The sequence below is a fragment of the Phyllopteryx taeniolatus genome, chromosome 16 (genome assembly GCF_024500385.1).
Source record: "Phyllopteryx taeniolatus isolate TA_2022b chromosome 16, UOR_Ptae_1.2, whole genome shotgun sequence".
NCBI lineage: Eukaryota > Metazoa > Chordata > Actinopteri > Syngnathiformes > Syngnathidae > Phyllopteryx > Phyllopteryx taeniolatus.
The window spans coordinates 21885531-21908029 of record NC_084517.1 but is presented as its reverse complement, the minus strand read 5'-3'; the positions used below and the strand labels follow the sequence as shown (position 1 = coordinate 21908029).

Genomic DNA, 22499 nt, shown 5'->3' with positions numbered 1-22499 from the left:
AAGTGATCCAAGATCCAAGACTTTCAATTTGGTTTCTTCTTTGTGGAGCTTTAGTTCGGTTGGGTTTGGTTTGAGATTCAGGAGTCATTTGTTTGCGTTGCGTTGCGGGTGTGCCGGAGCCCATCCCGGCTATCTTCGGGCGAGAGGCGGGGTACACCCCGAACCGGTCGCCAGCCAATCGCAGGGCACATAGAAACAAACAACTACTCGCGTTCACATTCACACCTACGAGCAATTTAGAGTCTTCACCATGCATGTTTTTGGGATGTGGGAGGAAAGCAGAGTACCCGGAGAAAAACCACGCAGGCACGGGGGGGGGGGCATGGAAACTCCACACAGGTGGAGCCGGGGATTGAACCCCTGTGAGGCGGCCGCCCAGGACTGTGACAATAAACTTCAATTTGCATTTTGTTGGTTCCAGCACTCCTAAGAGTGACTTGACCCTTTGACCCTTTGACCCTTTTCCATTCTCTGGGTTGCGAGTGTGGTGTGTTGGCCTTTGAAAGGTTCCTAAAAGGTCCGATGAGGGTCGCAAACCGGCCGCAGTCATTGGCGAGCTGCTGTGCTTCGTTTCCGGCCGTGGCCATTGTTTCTCCTCACCTTTGAACTTTCACGTTTTTTTTCTCAAGAGATGGCGTTCCCCCTGGCGCTGCTGCTGCTGCTGCTGCTCAGCCACGCGGCTAGCGGCCAAGACCCCGGCGATTCGGAGGCGCTCCCGCCAGGCTGCGGTTGGGGCCTGGGGCGACCCTACACCCTCCTCTGCGACCTGGACGCCGTTTGGGGCGTGGCCGTGGAGGGCGTGGCCGCAGGCGGCACGCTGGTGGCCGTCCTGCTGGCCTCGGTCCTGCTGTGCCGCCTGCGGCGCATCGGCGAGGCGGACAAGCGCAGCGGCGCGGGGCCCGTCCTGCTGCTGCTCCTGGGCGTGGTGGGCTTGTTCGGGCTGAGCTTCGCCTACCTGATCGAGCGGGACGAGTCGCTGTGTCTGCTGCGACGAGCCCTGTGGGGCCTCCTGTTCGCCATTTGCTTCTCCTGCTTGCTGGTGCAGGGGGTCCGCCTGCGCCGGGTGGGACGGGAGCACCGCAGCCCGGGCGGATGCGCCTTGACGGGCCTGGCGTTGGGTCTGAGCGCCGTGCAGGGCATCATCGCCGCCGAGTGGCTCCTCCTGACCGTGCTGAGGGAGGGCCGGGGCGCCTGCCAGTACCTCCCCATGGACTTCTCGCTAGCCTGCAGCTACGTGCTAGCCCTGCTGCTAGCCGCCTTGACTGCCGCCGCGCTGGCCCTGTGCGGGAAGACGCGGCAGTGGCGCTGCAACGCCGTCTGGCTGCTGGTCACCTGCCTCCTGTCCCTGCTGCTGTGGGTGGCCTGGGTGGGCTTCTATCTCTACGGCAACGCCTGGCTGGGGAAGTCGCCGGAATGGAACGAGCCGGCGCTGGCCGTGGCCCTGGTGGCCCAGGGTTGGCTGCTGCTCATCTTCCACGCCATCCCCGAGGCGCACATGTGCATGAAGCCGCCGCCGCAGCCCAGCGCCCCGGACTACTTCGACACGTCGCAGAACTCCACGCGGATGAGGGAGACCAGCTTCGACGAAGACATCCCGCTCTCTCACAGGCAGTTTGTGGAGAACCAAGGCTACGGATACAACGACGAGAACACTGCAGGTACGCAAATGTTTACGCGGTTTTCACACTTTCAAGTGGAAAACCGAGCAAGTCGAGCCAATGTGAAATGCAGCAAGTACGTACATCAAACTGTAAATTCAGAAATGAGCCACTGAGAACTCGAGTGCGGTTTCTCCATGTTTGTAGGGAAGTGATTTCATGACGTATGGCTGCAATCAAATCTGCGGGATTTAAAGCTTGGCAATTTGTATGGCAGTGATTGTTTTTTCGAGATACTTCTTCCAGAGATGGTGCTTTTCCTCAGATTCAAGGCAACTGGACTGATTTTGTCTGTTGAAGACGTTCCACCTTTAATCCAAAAGGCTTCTTCCGTTCCAAATTTCCTCTATTTATGCCTCAGTGGGTCAACAATAGGACGTCGTCGTCCTTGCGGTTAGTGAAACGACCGTCCTGCATACCAATTAGTCGTTTACTCGCCTTGTGGCAAAACAGCTCGTGAGGGTCGCTCTTCCCGCTGAATGAGGCGATCTTTGGAGGTGGGGGGTAGATGGGTTCAGGACACTGTTCGTAGGCAGACGCTAGGTGATGCCTTCAACCTCCTCCTCTGTTTATAGACGGCTTTTTGAGTTTCTTTTCCATCCCTTGCAAACCAACGTTCTCTCTATGCAGCATTTGGACATTGTCGTCCTCGAAGGAATGTCGCTTTGAATGAACCGCTGATTCTGGACCCAAAGAAACCTCCCGTCGATGCTGCGCTATGCGCCTACCCAGCGGCTGCTTAGTCTCTCCAGTGTAGAGGTCATTGCACTCCTCACTCCTCACCGAGTTTGCTTTTCTGGATTTTGTCCTTGGGGTGAACCAGCTTTTGTCTGAGGGCGTTAGAAGGAGACCTCGTTGGAAATTTTGAACCAAAGAAGGCCCTTTGGATTAAAGGTGAAACTTCTTAAACAAACAAGAACAGTGCAGTTGCCTTGGTTCAACCTTTGCGGATTACCATGACCTGATGACTGAGAATCCGCACTTCCTCATTTGATTTTGCCGTTTTGGTATCACTCTGCATTGTTCGGCATTAAACTAGACACAGAATGTGAATTGGTGACTCGGCAGAGGTTGATTGTAGAAGAACTGGAGGAAAATATCTGTAGACTCAGCTCAAGATGTGCGATGACTCAAGTCACGTTCAGCGAGTGACTAATGTTTCCGTCTAGGCCTGAGAAGCGGCGGCGGTGGCGGTGGCGGCGGCGGCGGCGGACAACACAACAGCAACACGGGCGCCAGGCCCAGCGCCCCCTTCCGCAGCAACGTCTACCAGCCCACCGAGATGACCATGATCCTGAACGGGGGAGCGGTGAGTACATCCTCCCAGTCGCAGGTGCGCAACGCCGCTGGCGCGCCGCCGACTGGACTGCATGCACAATTGCGCGCGCGCGTCTCCGCATCAATCCCACCAAGCGAAGCTTTCAGCTGTGAGTGTCTGCATGTTCCAGCGTGGCCCACGGAAAGCTAGCTGTTTGCGCATTTCCTCCATGTCCTCCGCAGAATTTGATATTCTTGATATCTGGCTTATGTTCTGTGTACATGGATGCTTTTGCTCACAATGAGGACAACTTACTTGTATGACAACTACATGTTACTATTGATCCAAAACTGTGAGCTAATTGACATCTGCGCACTACTAGTACAATTAGTGATGCACTAGATACTAACTAGAAGAATTTTAGAATGTCATTAGTCATCGATATCCAAGATATCAGATATATTAAGTAAAATAGTGTGCAGTAACATACAGTAATTGAAAAAAAACATTTACTTGTAAGACAGTCTTTCTACTAGTGTGCTAAATTGCCTTACTAGTATAAGGACAACGAGCGCACTAGTACACTGGATCTCAAGGGTTTGGAATAAATGCGCAGATGGCGTTCCATTGTCAAGGTGTGTGTTTTGCAAGCGCATGCACGGCCTGGCTTTTGACACAAATGGTCACTCAGCTGACGTCGATTTGCGCATCGCCGAGCGGGGACGAGCGCGCGTATATAAGCCGCCACGCTTTCTGTCCCGCCGTTCGTTAAACACGACGAATGGGCGCTCGGGCTTCCCATTAAGCTGCCGCGCAACCACAAAAGCGCGCCGCAGATGCAGAGGCGGCACGCCGGCTAAAATATAGCCCCTTGACACTATTTTTAGTACTGCACTGTCGTTCAACTTTTAGCGCTGAACGGCTCCAACAAATCCGCCTCGCACGTTCATGTATTAAAGCTACAACAGGGACTTCTTGTACTCTTCACACCGGAAATAAACATCATAGCTACAGTGAAGCGCGGTGGGAGCAGCACGAGCAAGCAGTTCCAAATAGCAGGCAGTGTTGGCGCAAAAACCTTCACGCTTTTGCTAAAAGACACACACAAAAAAAAAAGTCAGGAAAGCCTACTAGAACACCTGAACTTTATTTGGGGTTAATCAGAGGCACTTCAAATGGCGGCAGGTGTGTGCTGACGCCCATTTAACTTGAGTTGAATTTGATTGGTTAATTCTCAACACAGCCATGTCCCCAGATAGAAAGAAGAGGGTGTGTACACTTGTGCAACCAAATTATCTCATTTATTTTTACTTTTCCTCTCAAAAAGATTTTAAAAAATATAGGTTGTAGTTTGCAATGTTGGAAAATGCTTTGAAATGAATTATTTTGGTCTATTTATAATATATAATAATAATTATACAGTATATAATGTAATGTGTGGGGGTGGGTACACTTCTTGTATTGTATATTTAGTAATTTATTTGGTCCGTTTGAATTTCTGTAAAGCACTTTGTTGCATTTATATCACAAAAGCCTGAAATTTGAACAGGGGTGTGTAGACTTTTTATATCCAATGTACTCCTCTCAGATGAACAATCCCAATTTGGAAAATAGTATTACAACGTAAACAAAACGTGAGAGAGAAAAAAAACAACTTTAAAATGTCACGTTTTTACATATGCATTTAATTATACTCCTTTTATTACCTAAAGGGGAATATTTATATTTATATTTATTTATTTAATCTAGACTCTGCTGTTTTGGAAATGGTTTTGCAACATCACATATAACATAATTAATTCTCAATATTAATAGTCAGTCAGTAGAATTCTTAAAATTATTTACACGTTTACTGGGAGAAATCACAACTTTGTATTGCATAAGATATGAATTGAAATGACAACTTTTGTATTTTGTAATCTTATGAAAATAATTGGATGAATTGCGCTTTTGCGCTTTTTCAGTGTGATACCGTTTTCCACCGATGGCGGCGCACATGTTAACGAGTGTGACGATGCATGCGTGAACAAAACCGAAAAAGAAGCTTACCTTTTTTTTGTTTAATACTAGAAGAATTCTACTCTATTTATAGTAAAGTATTTTGTATATACATTTGCTTTCCTTAATACAAATTGAATTTGTATTGTTCGTTTGGCTGTGAAGCGTATAATGACTCAGCATATTTACAATTCAGGATTGAGATTGGCATCAATTTAACAAACTGGCTTTTTTTGTGCCCCGCCCCGCAGGTGCCCTCGGCCCCTCCCACCTACACGGGGAGGCAGCTGTGGTGAGCGGCGCCGGATCGGACAGACGCGCGAGGGGCGGCGAGCGTACTTCAAAACAAAAAAAAAACAAAAAAAGAAAACTACACGGATGCCACTTTCACTCTGTACAGAATGTGTGCCAAGCAAACACTGCGTATAGAAAGGAGGCCATGGGGGACAGAGCTAAACGTCTTCAAGCACACCAATCTCTCGAGAACGCCTTTGTGACCGGCAGACGGCCAAAGAAAAAACACGGCTTCTTCTTCGGCTCGACTGCAGCACTGTAATCATCCTTGCAACTGTGAACGTCCTTTAATTGGCTCTGTCCTCCATCCGTCCTTGCAGTGTCAACAACAACAAGCCCCCTCCCCTTTCAAGACTGTATGATGATACATAACCCCCCCCCACACACACATTTCTTTGCATGGACACGAGAAGTGACACGGCCACAAAAAAAAGCACCACCTGCACAGCGGCGCTGGAAGCGAGCGTCCCGACCGGCGGCTTGGTTGAATCTGGGTCAAGCGGCGGGGAAGTTTTATCGGAAATGGAGCGAGGACTGCCCAGATCACGTTTGCAGTGCCAGCTTGGAAGAGGGAGGAGGAGGGAGAGTGCAACTGGGGAATCTTCCTTCCATCCATCAGACAAAATCGCCGTTCGTGGACGTGAGTGGGAGCGGCCCACCTCCTCCTCCTCCTCCTCTTCCTCGCGTCTGGAGGACGACTCTCGTTTCACCACAGTCTCCTTGTCAACGCTGCTTCTCCTTCATCCTCTCACCGGCTTGCACTGGAGAAGTTGTGTACATACTGTACAACTGATGTGTGTATATATATATATATATACATATACATACACAAAAAGCCCAGCTTGCTTGTTTACGTGATTCTATTATGAATTAACCATAAGACGTTCCGACCAGTGATTCCCAACCTTGATCGAGCCGGGGCGCACCACTTAACAAAAATGTCCCCACAAGTATACAATGTACTGAAATAAAGATGATCTTGTCTTCATTGGGTCACAAATAAACCGCTTACCGCTTCAATTGAACACAAAGCTATTAAGACAATTTTTCTACGTATGTATGTCCGTAAAACATGCAGTCGGGGGCATCGCCTGACATCTGCGGCAGAAAGGACGACGCAGAATAAGCTCTTTATCTTATTCGGTTGTATGAACGGCAACAGGTGAACACAGGTGAATTGGACCTTCTGCCATCTACTGGAAGAGAATTTCATTGTTCTGCCCGTCACTATACAGCGCTAGCATAGCGAGCTAAACAAAGATAAATGATTTGGAGTATATTAATGATAATTCACACTAATGTGCTGCATGCTGAGTGGTTGGGAATCACTGGTTTAGACAAATTATAACATAATGTTAATGTTATAACTACTATTTTAACTTTTTTTGTTTCTTTGCATTCATGCATTAGCGTGCTCTTACTGTCTTTTTTTCAATATTTCTGATTACATTTTTTTAGCAGCATGGTGTCAAGTCCAGGCAGTGTTTTTTTTTTTTGTTTGTTTTTTTTTGCGCATCAGAGAAAAAAAAATGGCTGTGAATAATAATTAGTGGCACTTCATGCAGTAAGAAAAAAAGCTACTGTTGTGAGTTGATACCAAAAGCTGAGCGCGGGGCCAGGGGGAGGAAAGCCGCTTAACAGCAGCCAAGCGGCGGCCATTGTGGTGCCCTCGCAGCGACACCCGAGCGAGAAAAGGCCGCCGTGCTGCGTTTTCGTTTGTTCCAAAACGGGAAACGCTACACGACACGCCCAAACGCCGCTTGCCCGACGTGGGCCACAGGGGGTAAGATTGGCAACCTGGGGTGGGGTTAGCTTGCGGTACAAGAACAAGTGGTGGGTCAAGATCAGTGGATCAAAAATCTCATCACCACTCCCACCTTGAGCTTTTTGTGCCACTGGTTAAGATTTGAAGCAGGGTAGAAAAAAGTTAGTGCGGGCCACAAGAACAGGGGGGGGGGGGTGCTACTGCTAACGCTACATGAGCGCGACTACTTGGGTGAATATACTGTACAACACAGGAGCAATGGTTCACATGGTCAGGAACAATTTAACAGTGGCAACAGGAACAGGGGTTAGTAGAGCGGGCAACAGGAATAGTTGCAAAAGTGGGACACAAGATGAAAGAGTTAACGACATGGGATACTGGAACAAGGTTGAAAAACATGGGCCACGGGAGCAAGAATTAATTTGGGCAACAGGAACAAGGGTTTACATGGACAACATGGACAGGGTTTAACATCAGCAACGGGAACAGGGTTCAACAACATGGGCGTAAGGCACAAGCGTTAACATGGGCAACGCGAACACACAGGAACAATGTCATGGGCTACAGGAACAACAATTAAGACCGCCTACAGGAACAGGGATTAACAGGGGCTAGGAAGGAAGGGGTTAACATGGTCAGGAACCGTGGCAGACGGGCAATGGGATCGTGGGCAACGGGAACAAGGATTGACAACATGGGCTACAGGAAAGAGCGGTGAACATGATCAGGAACCTTGTTTAACTCATTCACTGCCAGCAGTTTTAGGCTGATCTGATCTTTTCAAAACCGACACTAACTTGTCTTCTGCACCAGAAGAGTTGTCTCTCATTCACCAGAAAAAAAGTTTGTTTCTAGCTTTTCCTTTCTTAAGTAATCGGCAGTAGAACACGGGTCGGTTTCACCCAAAACACCGCTTTCCGACCCAAGTGGAGAAAACGACCTCACAAACTTCATGTCTGATCAAAATACATTCATCAACAGGGAGGGGGGACGGTTTCAGTGCCCATCCAAACCCGTTTGGATGCCATTTTGATGGCTGGGCCTGGCGCCCCCTCCTCCTTTCCACGCAACTGAGACCATACATATCCAGACTCTGTTCAAGTTTGAGGTTTCTTAACATGTCCCCCGTCATAACTGACGTAAAAAAACTGAGGTTGACCTCATAATCTTGATCTTTTAATCAAAAGCGGTGCTGATCTCAAAAGCAAAGCAAATGCAACACCGCCATCTACAGGGATCTCTCAGTCATTACAGGGGTCCACAAACCTGAATTTCACAGACAAGCTAGGCGAGACCCTCTTCCACGCCTAGCCGTTGAAAAATGTACGTGATGAATACCTACGTCGGCGACGGTACGCGCTTGGTTTCCGGTCGCCGAATATAAACGTCCACGGCAGTGAACGAGTTAACGGGAACAAGGGTTAACTACAAGGTGTAGCGGAACAAGGGTCAACACGGGTCACAGGAGCATTAACATGAGCACGGGTGAGTGACTGCAACAACGTTTCGGAGGGTCCGCAGCACACGATGAAACTTAAGTCTCAGCGTTTTCAACACTTGTGATGTTTTCACTCAATGTCAAGCATTTAAAAAAAAAAAAAGAAAGAAAAAGAAATAACAACATGTGACTTTGTAGATTTTGCACTGTCCTACAGTATGTGTGCATGCTCTGCACCATTTGTATAAGACCTTTCTCTCAGATGTACTTTTGAATACTAACTATTTATGTGCAGGTCATGTGACAACAATCATAATTTCAGTGTACATCGGATGAGGCGTTCAGTGTCTGTCAACGGAAGCGGATTTTTAAGCTTCAAGTCAGAAGGGGAATGGGTTTTCAAAACGAAAATGTCATCGCTCGACCCGAAAAAGACTTTGAAAGGGGGTACGGACTCTTCCAACTGATATATCATCTTTGTCTAATTATGTGGTGAATTTGCACAACATTTCTCTGTTAAGTGGAGGTGGGCGGGGTCAGGGTGGTTTTGGGTCGGGGGTGGGGGTCGAGCTCACTTATCCTCCCCCGAGTTTGACTCGTCCTTGTCCCGTCTCGATGTGCGTCGCCTTCAGACCGTTCCGTCGGGACCGCTGACGGGGGGTGGTGTTGGTTTTCACAGCTGTGACCGTGCACTGAGGCGGCATGCCCATGTCGAGCTTCAGTCCTCCTCCCCCCCACCACTACAACAATTAAAATATCATGATTACAAACAAAAAGAAACACTTCACTCTTTGTGTCACTAATTCAGGAAAAACATTCAATAAAAGTGTAATGTTTAGGTACTTTCGATTGGATGTGATTTTTTTTCCCCCCCTATCGCTTTTACGCGTGCATATGAAAGAATCCAGGTGAGCAGGGCCTCATGAAAAGGGACATACGGAATGAGGACTTTTTAATTGCCAGTAAGCAAGCCACCGAGAGGCGTGAAATGAAACAACAGAGTACATCTTCAGCCCTCTGCCGATTTCTGAAAAAGTTTCTGCGAGCGAGCTGTAACCACAACGTTGCTCCAGCCATGAAGTGGACAGTCGCAAACAAATTATACAGTTGGCAGCTCACGGCCGCACACCTGGCGGCTGACTGACCTCCATCAAATGCAAAAGATTGGGGAGATTGATTGAAGAAGATTGATGGCAGTTTTGTGACATGAAGGGGAAGTAGCTAGGCAGCAACTGTAACGACCTCAGTCGGTAGATGCTGCTGTGCACACAGCCGAGCCATTTGCACTCCGGTCGCTAGCCAAAACAGCAGCACGTACAGTCTCTCGGACGAATGAAAGTGTAGTTGTAACCGAGTTCCAAGCGCATTATTAAAGATGCGGGGACGACTCCATAGACTGTGAAATGTGGTTAGAGCCTCACTAAACAAATCAAATCTTTTGCGGGCGCGCACCGCCAACCAAATGCTGCGATCCAGTTTCAGTCAGGCCCAGAAGCGCTAGACTCGACAATATCAGATGTCGTCCGAATGAAATGGATCAACCCATCGTGTCGCCCAACGAGAGCAGCCGCCGTCTCCCGGGAACCCAAACCGCCGCAAAGGGAGACGCGCGGCGCGGCCACGCTGCGTCAAATCGCCAGGTCGTACTTTGTGGCCGAGGAAGGACAGAAAATGGGACCCAATAGAAGAAATTTGGGAGTTACCCAAGCAATAGTTAGCAGGACTGAAACAAAAAGAAGTTCACTTGAGTCAGCGTGCGGCTATAAATAGCAACATCGGAGAAACTGATCATTTCAAAGTGGTCTCGCTGTTTTCCACAACGGTTTCGTGAGAGAGGCAAATTATTAGGAACAGCTCTCGCCATGACGCAGTTTGCTGCAATCCACCACGACGACAGTCAATCTTCACAGTATTATTATTATTATTATTATTAGGAGCCAAAAAGGATGCCAAAAACTCATGAAATTGTTATAATTAAATATAATGAAAGAAAAATACAGTATATCATATTGGTATAGAATTCAAATAAGGATTTTTTCCAAATTAAAAAAAAAAAGGTTAAAAGTGGTCACACCATGGGATTTGTACCAGCCAATATGCCAATAAATGTCATGAAATTGTTATAATTAAATATAATGAAAGGAAAATGTATTAAAGTATTACATACTGGTGTAGAAGCATGATTTTTCAAAAATTCAAGAAAAAGAGAGTTAAGTCAAAATAAGTAATAAGTAAGCAAGTGCGTTGGTAGGTGCGTAAAAGGTTTATACACTTAAAAGAAAAAAGAAAAGCTGATGATCTGCATCCAACAGTAATAACTACATTTACTGGGACAAGCACACATGCTGGAATATTATTATTAATAGAATCATTTAAAAAAAAATAAAAGTAAAAATAAGAGAAAATATGAAAAAAGCACAAATAATTTGGTACTTTTCTGATATTTCTCATTATATTTATGTGGTAATTTATATTAACATACTACAATAATTTTCTGAGGTTATCATTTTAAAATGTTCCTTTAGTAAATTGTTAACGCGCAAACATTTTAACATACTGCATATACAAGAATTGCAGCTTTTAGTGCCTCATTAAAATGTACAAAATATTTGTTATTGTTGTTTTCAAATCACAGTATTTTCATCCACCGGTTCTGGACTCTTTAACAGGGAGCAAAATCTGAATGCAATACATTTTTTTTTTTCCTAAACAAAGTGAGCTGTCATTGAAAAGAAAAAAAATACCCAAAAAAAAACGGTTTGTGTTTATCATCTGCTTCCCCAGTGCGATCATTTCCTGATGAACAGGACAGAAGTTGCAGCTCTGCACGATGGCGTCTCGCTTTTCCTCTGCTCTCGCTTCCTGGCCTCAATGGAAGATTTCCACTTGTTTTTTTGGTTTTGAGCGTACGACGACACGTGAAGCGGAAGTACTGCGAGGCGATAGCATAAACGGAGGCAAAGGAAGCAATAACCCGATTGGACGCGCATGTCGGAGCATAAATCCCGCTTGGCTGCGTTTGATTGGTTACAAGATTTTTAACGGCCCGTGTGACAGACGGCTTCGGTCGCCGCGACATCCGCCGACGCTAAAAGAATTTGTCAGTTAGCATTTGTAAAACATGCGCTACTCCCAAAAAGTTGGGGATGTCGGGTCAAAGTTCAAGATGAGCCTAAAATTTAGCTTTGACTTAATTTGACATTCTCTAAACATTTGTATGTCCGGCTGTTCAATGTTTCAGTATGTCAGAAAGCTTCCAGGACTATTGTGACAAACGATCTCAAACCCAAAATGCACGTTTTCCCCTTGGAGGTGTTCCCCCTGGAGTCAAACGCACTTTGCTAGCCTTCTCTGCCCTCCCCCAAAGGATTATTCATCATCACGGGCATCTTGATGTCGTCCGGGGCTTCTAAACGGCTCCATTAGGAAGCTTAAACCAGCACGGTGATGTTCTTCTTGGCCAGGAACTGTCCGATGCTCAGGTCATTGTCATGGTGAAGCTGCCACAACCTTTCGCCGCAGGATCTCTTGGTAGACGCGCTGGTTGATCGTCTGGCCCACATTGAAGGGGAAAACTCGTAGTTTGGGTTTGAAATATCGTTTGTGACACCAGTCCTGGCACTTTTCCGACATGGCTCCCGAGTCTGCTTTAAGTTGGCGACAGTGTTACTGAGGACCTGGACACGGACGTCGTGTAGTTCAGCCCGTCCGCGCCGGGCAGGCCGGGCATCGGCCGCTCCCCGCCGTCCGGGGTGATCGCGGGGGTGGGGAAAGCCGTGCTCAGCGGCGTGGGAGACAGCACGTTGACGCACAAGTCGGAATTCTCAGACTCCGTGCTTTCGGTGGTCTCTGCCGTGGCTGCGCCCACTGCGGACGAACAAAAGGAACATCTTGTTAGCCTGTGGGTGATTGTGCATAAAAAGACTTCTCAAGTCATACTTGACTTCCTTCGGTGACCACACCCGCAACATCTAAATTTTAATATTTATCTCAAATCTGTTTTCACCATTGAAATGAATTTTCCTCGTTGGCCCGGAGGACACGACGTCCACCATTTCCAAAAGCAATTTGAAATGCGGACTCCTCAGACCACAGAACCCTTTTCCACTTTGCGTCGGTCCATTTTAGATGAGCTCGGGCCCGGAGAAGCCGGCGGCGTTTCTGGGTGTTGTTGATAAATGGCTTTTGCTTTGCATAGTAGAGTGTCAAGTTGCACTTCCGGATGTAGCGCCCAACTGTATTTACTGACGTTGTTTTTCTGAAGTGTTCCTGAGCCCGTGCGGTGATATCCTTTACACACTGATGTCTGTTTTTGATGCAGCGCCGCCCGAGGGATCGAAGGTCACGGGCATTCAATGTCGGTTTTCGGCCTCGCCGCTTCCATGCAGTGATGATATTATAGACCGGAGATGACCAAATCCCTCAATTCCTTGCAATTGTACGTTGAGGAACATTGTCCTTAAACTATTTTCTCACGCACGTGGTCACAAAGAGGTGAACATAGGACTAAACTTGTAATATTTTGACATTAATCTTGAAAATATGCAACTATTCTCAAAAATCTACAACTTTTTTGGGGGAAAAATATCTGACTATTGATATAATATGACAAATGTTGAAAATATGCAAATGTATTCTCGTAAAAATTGTGACTGATCTCAAAATGTCATTATTGTTTTCCTTTCCCTAATGATGCTTTTTACTTTATCAACATAATTTCCCGTTACAAGAATTTCCTTTCATAGCCACCTAAAGACGCGAACATCGGCCTCGGCAGCGCGCGCCCGACATGCCGAGCGAAAAGATGCGTTACGTGATTCCCGAGGTGCCGAGCGCTGCAGCTGTCCTCCGACCCTTCACCCCGTGACCTCAAAGTATGTCCGTGCGTCCCTTGGGGAGCTCATCGTTTTCCCGCCTGACCGCTGCCGACGTCGTGCTGTGAAATGCGAAATGGCGGCTGGATGGGCTTGGAGAGCGAGCGTGCGATCAGGGAGGGGATTTATTTGATTTTATTGTATTTTTTTCTAACGAGGCGGGGGTCTTTTTAAAAAAAAAAAAAAATAATAATAATCCTGTGCTTCTCTTTTTCTGTGCCATCACATCCTAAACAACAGTGGAATCAAACTGTGATTTGACTCACATGCTGATCCATCTGTTGTTGTGGTTTGGAAAGGAGAGAGTGGGCTCGGGGCTCAGGGGGGGCAGCAGACAGTCCGGCCCCCCCTGCCCCCCGTTAGATAGAATGTCAGGTCAGCAGCCGTCCTGCGGTGAGGAATGCGTGTGAGCCGAAAGCGGCGGCGTTTACAGTCAGGCGGGGACGACGTGTGCCCACTTACGAAACGCGACGCTCGCTCGCTCAGCATCTGAAAGAGTCACTGCACAAGCGGACTTTGCTTTTTCTTTGGCTTTTTAAATCTGGGGACGTCGCCACAGACGAGTGCCAGTGAAGGCCGAGAGGAAAAGGGGTGGCGTGGGTTTAGGTGGGGAGATTACCTATGGTGTGGTATGCTTTGGATTAGGAGCTGATCCTATCCTTTCGACACAAAGATGAGGGAGGGCGGGACGGGGGAGGGGGGGCTGGGGGGGGGGTTATAGTAAATGATGTGGTTTACTTTGGATCACGAGCCGTTCCTTTGAAAGGATGGATGGATGGATGTGTGGAGAGAGAAACAGAAATAGAAACAACAATAATACATTATTAAATAATAGAGAGAAAAAGAGACACAGACAGTGAGCGAGAAAGAACTGGCATGATGTGGTATGCTTTGGATCAGGAGCTGTTCCTGTGTGTGTGTGTGTGTGTGTGCACAACAGCTGAGAATGGAGAAAATGTCGGCTGTGACAGAAACGCTATCTCATCTTGTACAGAGAAATGAGCCTCGTCCTTGGCGCGCGCGCGCACACACACACACACACACACACACAGTGTAGCATGTTTCTTGTGTGAAGCCCAAAAATGGCCGCACAAAAAGGTGGCCGTCATGGCCTGTGCCGTGCAAGCATACAAAGACAAGAACACACACACACACACAGGCCTTCCTTCCTTCCTCTGCATCTTTTTCTTCTCATTCGTGTCACCAGCCCCCATCCTCTTTCTATGTGTGTCGCTCTCACACACACACACACACACACACACACATACCAAGCCCTGCAGTCACTCGCTCTCTTCTGCACTTGTCGTCCTTCTCTGCTTTTCGCTCCCTCCCTCCATCTCTGCCCTCGTTTCCCAGCGTGTGGCCTCTACGCATCCTCATCCTGTGGGCTTGCGAGCCACATCCGCACGAACGCGGCTTCCCTGACCGGACGCCGCGTAAGCGTACGTGGCCGTTGCGACGCGTTCCGTCTCACCTCGCTTCTCGATCCGAGTCCAGAATTCCGAGACGGCCTTGGGAATGTCGCGGGTTTCCCGCAGGTTCTTTTGCCACTGGCGCAGTTCCTGCACGTGCGGCTGTGCCCTGACCTACATGACATACACACGCGTACGGTAACATTATCACACAAGTACAGTACATACTACATGCGCTATCCCCAGACACAAACACCATCAAGAACTTCATCAAGTTGCTGCCAGTGCAATGGCGCCGGAGATATTACTGTCCCAAAAATCCGCGCCCTGTGCGACGCGCCGAAATTGCGGAACCCCCTGACGTCGTCGAGAGCAGGTTTGGGGGGCGGGAGTGCCGCCTCCCCCCCAGAAAATGTCTGCCCATGCCGCCCATATTTGAGTTGCTTTTGAGAGAGTTAAAACAAGCAAATGGCCACGACTAAATGGAATGGCCCACACACAAACAAAACCACAAAATGTGTTTTTATGCTGCCTGCCGACATGACGCTTAATTCCATAAAACACCAAGGCGAGTAGCTTTACTTTTACTTGACAGTGGTTGCCTTCTATTTATAGGTTTCATACAGTGAGGAATTTTGAAATGTTACTTAAAACATGGCCTGTGCAGTTAATTAAGGTTTAATGAAAAAAATGTTTTAATTAAAATGACATTGCTTCCTATGGGCAAACGCTCACGGAATGAATTGGTTTCGACTTTGGAGTCAGTCTTCTCACGCTGCGTCTGCATGACGACAGGGATTAGAAAACAACAACAACAACAACAACAACACAAGCACACAGTGAAAATAATGCTCAGCAGCGAGCGGAACGCGTGGAGCGCATTCCTAGTTCAAAAGCCACAAAGTGACATTCTCGGCGGTCGTGGCGCAGCCTTTTGTTCGGCGCAAAGCTGCCCGGGACTCGATTCAACTCTCGATGCCTTCGCTCAACGCTTTCACTGGGACAGCGGCTCGCTTTTCGCTGACTCGCGCTGTCGTCATCCGAGCGAGCGACGCCGCGCGTGACCTTTCCCGCAGAGAATGAAGCCAAAGCGGTGAAAAATTCCGTTTTGTCATCCTGCCGCGAGGATGTGCGTTGCAGAGTCCACGGGCGGTGGGTGCGTCTGTGCCCACTTGGCAGGTTTCCGGCGCGAGGGTGGCCGCGCGTGGGGCCTTCTATTCAAACGATTCGCGGACGGCGGCAAGCGACTCATTCGGCCGGAAACACAGACCTACTTCTGCTTTGGACTCCACAGCAAACTGGGTGACCGCCAGTGTGTGTGTGTGTGTGTGTGTGCCACTCTCAGCTCTTTTCAGCCTTGTGTCAAGTGGAATCAGCACTCACGCTGCCCCACTTATTTTTTATTTTTTTGGGGACCATAAACGTCACACGATGAGCGCACGTGGATAACTTGACTCAGCCAATGAACGAATGTGGACTTGAAGGAACATTTCAGCATCCATTTTCCATAGGCCCTGTACTCAAAGCAGCCTATCCCTTCTGACTTTTTGTATGCTGACAATGTGGTTGCACAAGTGTGCACACCCTCTTGACTGGGATGTGGCTGTGTTTGGAATCAGTCAAATCACATTCATGTTGAATGCGCACTTTTCCCTAGAAGTGTTTGACAGTTTGTTATGGCACAACCACGACACTGCTCATCACCAAAACAACTCCATAGCAACAGTGAAGCAAAGTGGTGCAAGGTATTTCAAGGTATCGGGTACTGATGAAGGTCACTTAGACCAGCCACCGATACTTAAGGGGGAAAAAATCTGACACGGAATAAGTCCTCCTCACCAGTCGTCGGCACTGCACTGCGGCGGTTTGGCACATCGGCGAATCATCGTGTGCGCCCGAAAGAAAGTTCACTATTTGTCATTGTGTTAATTACAATTTTATGTATCCAAAGTACTAGTGGTATAGGTACTTAGTATCGGTGAGTACTCAAGAGTGAATACTCATACTGGTATCGGTCTGAAAAAAATAAATAAATCCAATTCACACTCGAACAGGTTCAAAACTTGCGCCCTGAAGCGTTTTGGGGGTCGCCTGACAGAATAACAACCCGTTCCAATTTTTGCCTAATCGCCGATTCTGTTTGGCCACAATTTGCTCACGTGCGGAAGAAGCAACAAAAGGGCCATTTGACTTGGCGGAACCACAGGAAACGATTCGGCAAGCCGAGAGATAAAACGACTGCTTCCTCGCAGATCCTTTGCATTATTAAAGGCTTTACATCATTTCCTTGCTGACAGCTTCCTTTTCTTGTCTTTTGGGTGTGCGGCCATTACGCTTGCTAGAACCCCGCGGAAATAAAAAAAACGTCGTGACAAATAGCTTGGCGGTCACGTGACGACGGCACTGACTGGACGTCATTTGCGGAGGCCGTCGTGTGCGCACAGGATACGATTCGCGCTGACTGCCGAAATGTGATGCTTTCTTATCACACAGGGACAACTCTGGCTCAGCTGACAGAAGGAGAAGTCTTAGCCGTCAGCCGAGTGCGTGTGTATGCATACGTGCGAGCGTGGATGAATGGATTAGCGAGCGATGCTAAGGCCCAGAATGTAAAGACGATTACGCAATGCGTTCAGACCCCCGCAGCACTCCGCGGAGTTCGGCAGGAGCGACAATCGCATTAAGCGTCAGCTTGTTCTCCACTCGTGTACACTGCGTGTAATGTTTTGATGCAGATGCATAACATTAAGCGCACACACAAACACGCCAAAAAAAAAACACTTTATGATTCCTCTGTGTTACACTGCAGTCAAAGCTGCGTCACACAGGTTATATAACAGACGAGTGTGTGTGTGTGTGTGTGTGTGTGCGTGCGCGTGAAAGCTTGGGGCGGCGAAGGGCTGACAAGCAGCAAATTTGGATGACTAGAAACGGTAATCCAACAAGGCTACGATTCCCTCAAAAATATTTGCTGTTAAAAATAGAAGGGATTTTTTTCAAATATTTCTGTCCATGGAAAAAAAAGAAAAAAAAAAAAAAAAGTCTTAGGCAGTTTTTAGTCATGGATACAACCACGAGACACAGCATTAGGTACACTTACACAATGGGATGGGAGCCAATAGAAGAGCCGCACTACAACAAAGATGGCGGCAGACAGCTCTTCATTTGACAATACAGTGGTGCCTTGAGATACGACTTTCATTTGCCCCAGAAGAAATATAGCACTCTACGTACTTTTGAAAAAAGCACAAAGTAATGACATCATTTAATCGAATGTTCTGCGAGCCGAATGCTAACACACAATGAAAAACGCCATAGACAGGCGAATGAATAGCATCGATAGTTGCAGCGTTATAACCTTTAGGCAACGGATATTTCAACGGTGCATCAACGCATGCGGACAGACAACGTAACAATACTTACAGGCATATATTCTTTATCCTCTACAGAAAATGACTCATATTACTGCGTCTTACTTCTTTTTCGTTGGTGTCTGCATGACTGTATTATACTGCCCCCAGTGGCCAAGTCGCACACACCAGAAGGAGCAACTCATCTAATCCTTTGCCTCCCTTGGTAAGCATAAGATTAGAAACAGCTCTCAGCTCGCAATAATTAAAACCTCCCTGACGCTGTCAATCAAAACAGAGCATTTAAAATATCTTTGGAAAGACCACATTAGTTGTGCAGTTGTACCTAATATTGTGGCCATAAGACAAATTGAGCTAATAAGTAGTTCCGACCATAAATGATCACATGCTTCTTGCAAAGGCACTGTGTGACAGACACGCACGCGCAGGCGCGCACACACGCACTGAGTCACCGCATGCCCGAAATATCTTGTGTATCTTAAATAAGTTATGATCCTCTTGTGTCCTCAAAGACGCCAAAACCCTCAGCCAACCTTGCAGCCGAGCTGTGCTGCGTTCAAGGCCTCCACGGCAAAACAAAAATGCTCTCCGTCATTTGGACAACTACGAAACAATCGGAACCATTTCTGTTGTTCTTTCAAATGGGGCGGAGCCTGTTGGTGAACATTTGGAGAGCCGTTTGACCATTTATTCGATATCCCTGATATCCAATTTAAGGTCCATGTACTAGTATGCTCTTTGCACTCACTAGTAGGACAACGTTGGTATACTAAGCCGGACAACTGTTACTAGGGAGACAAAACTGTGCACTAGTTGACAGCTGTGTGCTACTAGTACCACAAGTGACATTCTAATATTCTACTAGGTAACATCAAGTGATTCACTAGTAGTACTAGGAGCATGCAGTTATCACCTCGTGCACAGCTTTAACTCACTAGTGACATGTAGTTGTCCTCCTAATATGCCAGAGTTGTGCTAATAGTGTGCAGAAATGTGATTGTGGTGGAAAAATCCTTACTAGCGTTCTACTAGGGAGCTGAATTGACTTACTAGTGAGGACACAGAGTTGACTAGTGCGTGCACCCAAGATGGAAATCAAAGAAATAACCGAATAATTGCTGCAACGACCGTTTGAACAGTGACAGTGGGTGCCTGGCTCTCTACCGCCACCTACTGTCCGCGTGGCTCAATTGCTGTTGTCGAGTTGAGCCTGAGCCCACGCATCATCATCATCATCATCATCACAGCCTTTGTCGCGTTCATGACAGAATGAAGCCTGACGTCGACTGCAGACGTAAGCAAGGAGATGCTGAATACATGAATCCATTTCACGTTTTGCTCCCCGCAGGCCTCACAATCCTGTGGCGCTCTCCTGCTCCGGTAGAGCGGCCGGCTGCGGGTGCGAATCTGGGCTTGTCGCCTTCCCGCGTGCCGTTTGCATGTTGTGTGTGTTGTGTGTTTGTATGCATGTTGCGTGTGCTGCGGTCTTGCGTGTGGCACCTTGTAGCCCCTCCAGAAGGCCTGGATGACCAACGCCGCCTGCTCGTCGCTCAGCTGCAGAAAGAGAGGCACGGGAGGCCTCGGGCTGACAAAGTCAAAGAAACAAACCCGTGTTATTTGCAAATACAAATCACAAATGTGTGCAAATCAACATCAAGCTCAATGCGGGGCTATTCATATTCTTGCTGCGTGATGATAATTAACATGACAAATATTGTTGCTGCTTTTTCAATGACACTCACTGCATGCTAAGCCAGGCTCGGACGAACGGGATGTTGTTGAATTGTCGGTGGGGTTGTCCTCGTCTGCGGGGGTTGTGGCTGGCCGAGAGAAAGGCAGAGAAGAGCAAAGTCTCGAAAACGTCGAAATCGCTCATCAACACAATTCAAATCTTTGCCCAAATATCACATTGTCATCTGATATGACATGACTTACTTGTAGAGCCACTCCACCAGGAAGTCGATGGGGTTAAAGGTTATTACTTTCTTCTGAAAAACAACCACATAAATTCATTGTTAGCATGCTGGTAAAGCAAAAAAAAAAAAAAAAAAAGCATCACTACCACAATGATAAAAAAAATCCCTCTACACATGAAATAAAAAAATAAAGTAGTAGTCTAGCTAGAAAATAAATGATACAATCAAGTGATACCATTAGGAATTCCCACACAAAAAAAATAAGCGGGAAAACTGGAGGAATTGAACTCAAGGCAAAAGTTTTGCCTCGAAGAATAGCCTTCATAAAATAAAATGAAATTAAACAAAAATGGGAAAAGTAGTACAAAGTGAATGGACTGCAAAGGAAATTTAAAAAACAGCAGCACCTTTATCAATTGCCTCAATATAAAAAAATAAATAAAGACAAAGCAGAGAAACTGAAAGTAAAAATACATGGAATATAGTAAACAGAAATAAAAAAAATGTCTGCCATTATAAATTGCCTCAATATAAAAAATAAAGAAAAATTAGAGAAATTGAAAGGCAATATTACAATAAAAATGTGTGCCGTTGTAAGTTGCCTTAATATAAAATAAAACTAAGTGGTAGAAAATGGATGACTGGATGGAGGATAAAGTCCAATAATTTTCAGTAGCTTCAGCTCTCCATGTAAAATATGTCTTTTTCATAAACGTGTCCATGAATGACTACAATTGTGACACAGTACTACTTAAAACTTGCAACCGATCCTATCAAAAGTCATCGTCTCTGCGGCCAGGGCATTTGGCAGAAACGATTTGAGCCAAAATGGAAAGTGCCAACCTGCAAAGAGCCTTGCTTCTTGACTTCCTTCAGAACAGCCTCAAGTGCGGGCACCAGCACGGGGAAAACCTTCTCCTCCATGTACTGTGTGACGGGATCTGCCGCGCACAAAAACGCAACCAAAACCACCTTTTGTGTGGTCGAAACAAAACGAGTGACGTCCATGTTGTCTTACGCTGAAACGCTTCAGGACAAAAAGGAGGCTGACTTCCTTTTTTGTGGCTTAGTGGAGGATGGACCCCAAACACGGAGAAACCAGCGTGGGCAGGGTGGTGCAGGAGCGGGTCCAGGTCCAACAGCAGCGCGTTCTCCTCCTCCTCGTCCTCCTCGTCCTCCGTCCACACCTGCGGGCACAATCGCGGCGGGACGTCAGACCAAGCGAGGCCTGAACACTGTTCACAAGCACCCATACTGAAATTCAATGGATTCACTTTACTCAGTGGCAAGAGGGACCGCTAGGGTGGTACATTGGCGCCCTCTCGTGGTACACGAAACAATCGCTGAATTTAAAACACGAAATCAAACCAAACATCGCAATAAAGTTTGTTTGCTCGTAGCTGTTTACAACTTTTGGGAAAACTCCAGAACAGTGCATATCCAGAACGTATTCGAGCTTCGGACAGGCTGACCTTGGCGGGCGTGCGCGATGCGCTGCTGTCCTTGGAAGGTTCCGAAGCGGTTCCGACGGCGCCGGGAGGACATGGCAGGCCTGCTTCAAAGTCTCCGAACAAACACATGGACGCCAATCGGATGCTTTGGGTCTTTGCGCTTCTTTTTGGAGGTTGCTACTTGACAAAGGCTGAGCTTGACGCTCTGACCGATCTCACATCACCCACAACTTTGTCAGACCATCCCCCCCCCCCCCCCCCCCCCAAAAAAAATAAATAAAAATGTTCCATAGTTGACTTCAAATTAAACCATTCCTACAAACATTATTGCAGGATAAGAAAAATGAAGATTGAGGTGAATAAAGAGACTGTCATCATGTCGTCACACCCACACACACCATTGCACATTGAAGACAATTTCACATAACACATAACATACGCAAATGTTATGAAAGCGATATGAAATATTCCACTTTTAAATCATCAACACACTCATTTGAAGTGCAGTTAATTCAGCTATTGGTAAACAGGAACATTTGAAAGTGTACATATTATATAACTCAACTCTTACCACGTGAAATTGAACTACTACTCAAATATTAACACATTTTATTGATCTTATTGTATTTATTTATATTTACCGGCACAAACCTCCTCCCAGAGGGACCTTTTGGCACCAGCTGGGTTTGGAGTTCGTGGGGACTCCTCAGGTTGGTAGCTCAACATTTTGGGCTTGGCTGGAGCTGCTCCGCGTTGCGAGTTCGAATTTAACGACTCGAATTTACCACTTTTAACTCGCTCCTCGAGTCAACATGAGCCTCGAAAACAATCCAAATCGTCGCTGGCGTCGCTTTCGGCACAGTCTTGTTGTTGCCAAGCGGTTGCTAAGCAGTCGCTCGTTGCTAAGGAAGTGCAGACGAATCACTTCCGGCTGTAAATGCCAAACAAGGAAGTGACCACTAGGGGGCCGCCGAGCGCAAACAACAGTCCACTGAGCCTGCAGCGTTGAGGAAGAACACGGCAACAAAATGGAACCAATTGGATTACAGCACTTTGGATTTTAT

At 47.1% G+C, this 22499-nt stretch overlaps 2 protein-coding genes across 5 annotated transcripts in view; one reads left to right on the top strand and one right to left on the bottom strand.

Annotated features, from left to right (window-relative positions):
• The window catches only part of gprc5ba (G protein-coupled receptor, class C, group 5, member Ba), a 15110-nt gene extending 5857 nt beyond the window's left edge, over positions 1–9253 (top strand). Inside the window, exons 2-4 of the mRNA XM_061748837.1 lie at positions 630–1658; positions 2828–2967; positions 5166–9253. Coding sequence (XP_061604821.1) covers positions 632–1658; positions 2828–2967; positions 5166–5210 — 1212 coding nt within the window. The 5' untranslated portion in view covers positions 630–631 and the 3' untranslated portion in view covers positions 5211–9253. The remainder of the gene's footprint in view (positions 1–629; positions 1659–2827; positions 2968–5165) is intronic.
• On the bottom strand, positions 9013–22499 carry iqck (IQ motif containing K). Of its 4 annotated transcripts, none has more exons than XM_061748839.1 (10): positions 22077–22377; positions 21457–21548; positions 21003–21171; positions 20828–20925; positions 20004–20056; positions 19811–19888; positions 19569–19653; positions 14760–14871; positions 12089–12278; positions 9013–9151 (listed from the first exon to the last, which is right to left on the bottom strand). In XM_061748839.1, exons 1-10 carry the CDS (start codon positions 22159–22161, stop codon positions 9130–9132), a joined length of 984 nt encoding a protein of 327 aa, XP_061604823.1. In that variant the 5' UTR covers positions 22162–22377; the 3' UTR covers positions 9013–9129. The 4 variants fall into 4 exon arrangements, with proteins under 4 accessions (XP_061604823.1, XP_061604822.1, XP_061604824.1 ...); XM_061748841.1 differs by lacking the exon at positions 9013–9151 and adding an exon at positions 14024–14042 and having other exon boundaries at positions 12104–12278; positions 22077–22499; XM_061748838.1 differs by lacking the exon at positions 9013–9151 and having other exon boundaries at positions 9402–12278; positions 22077–22374.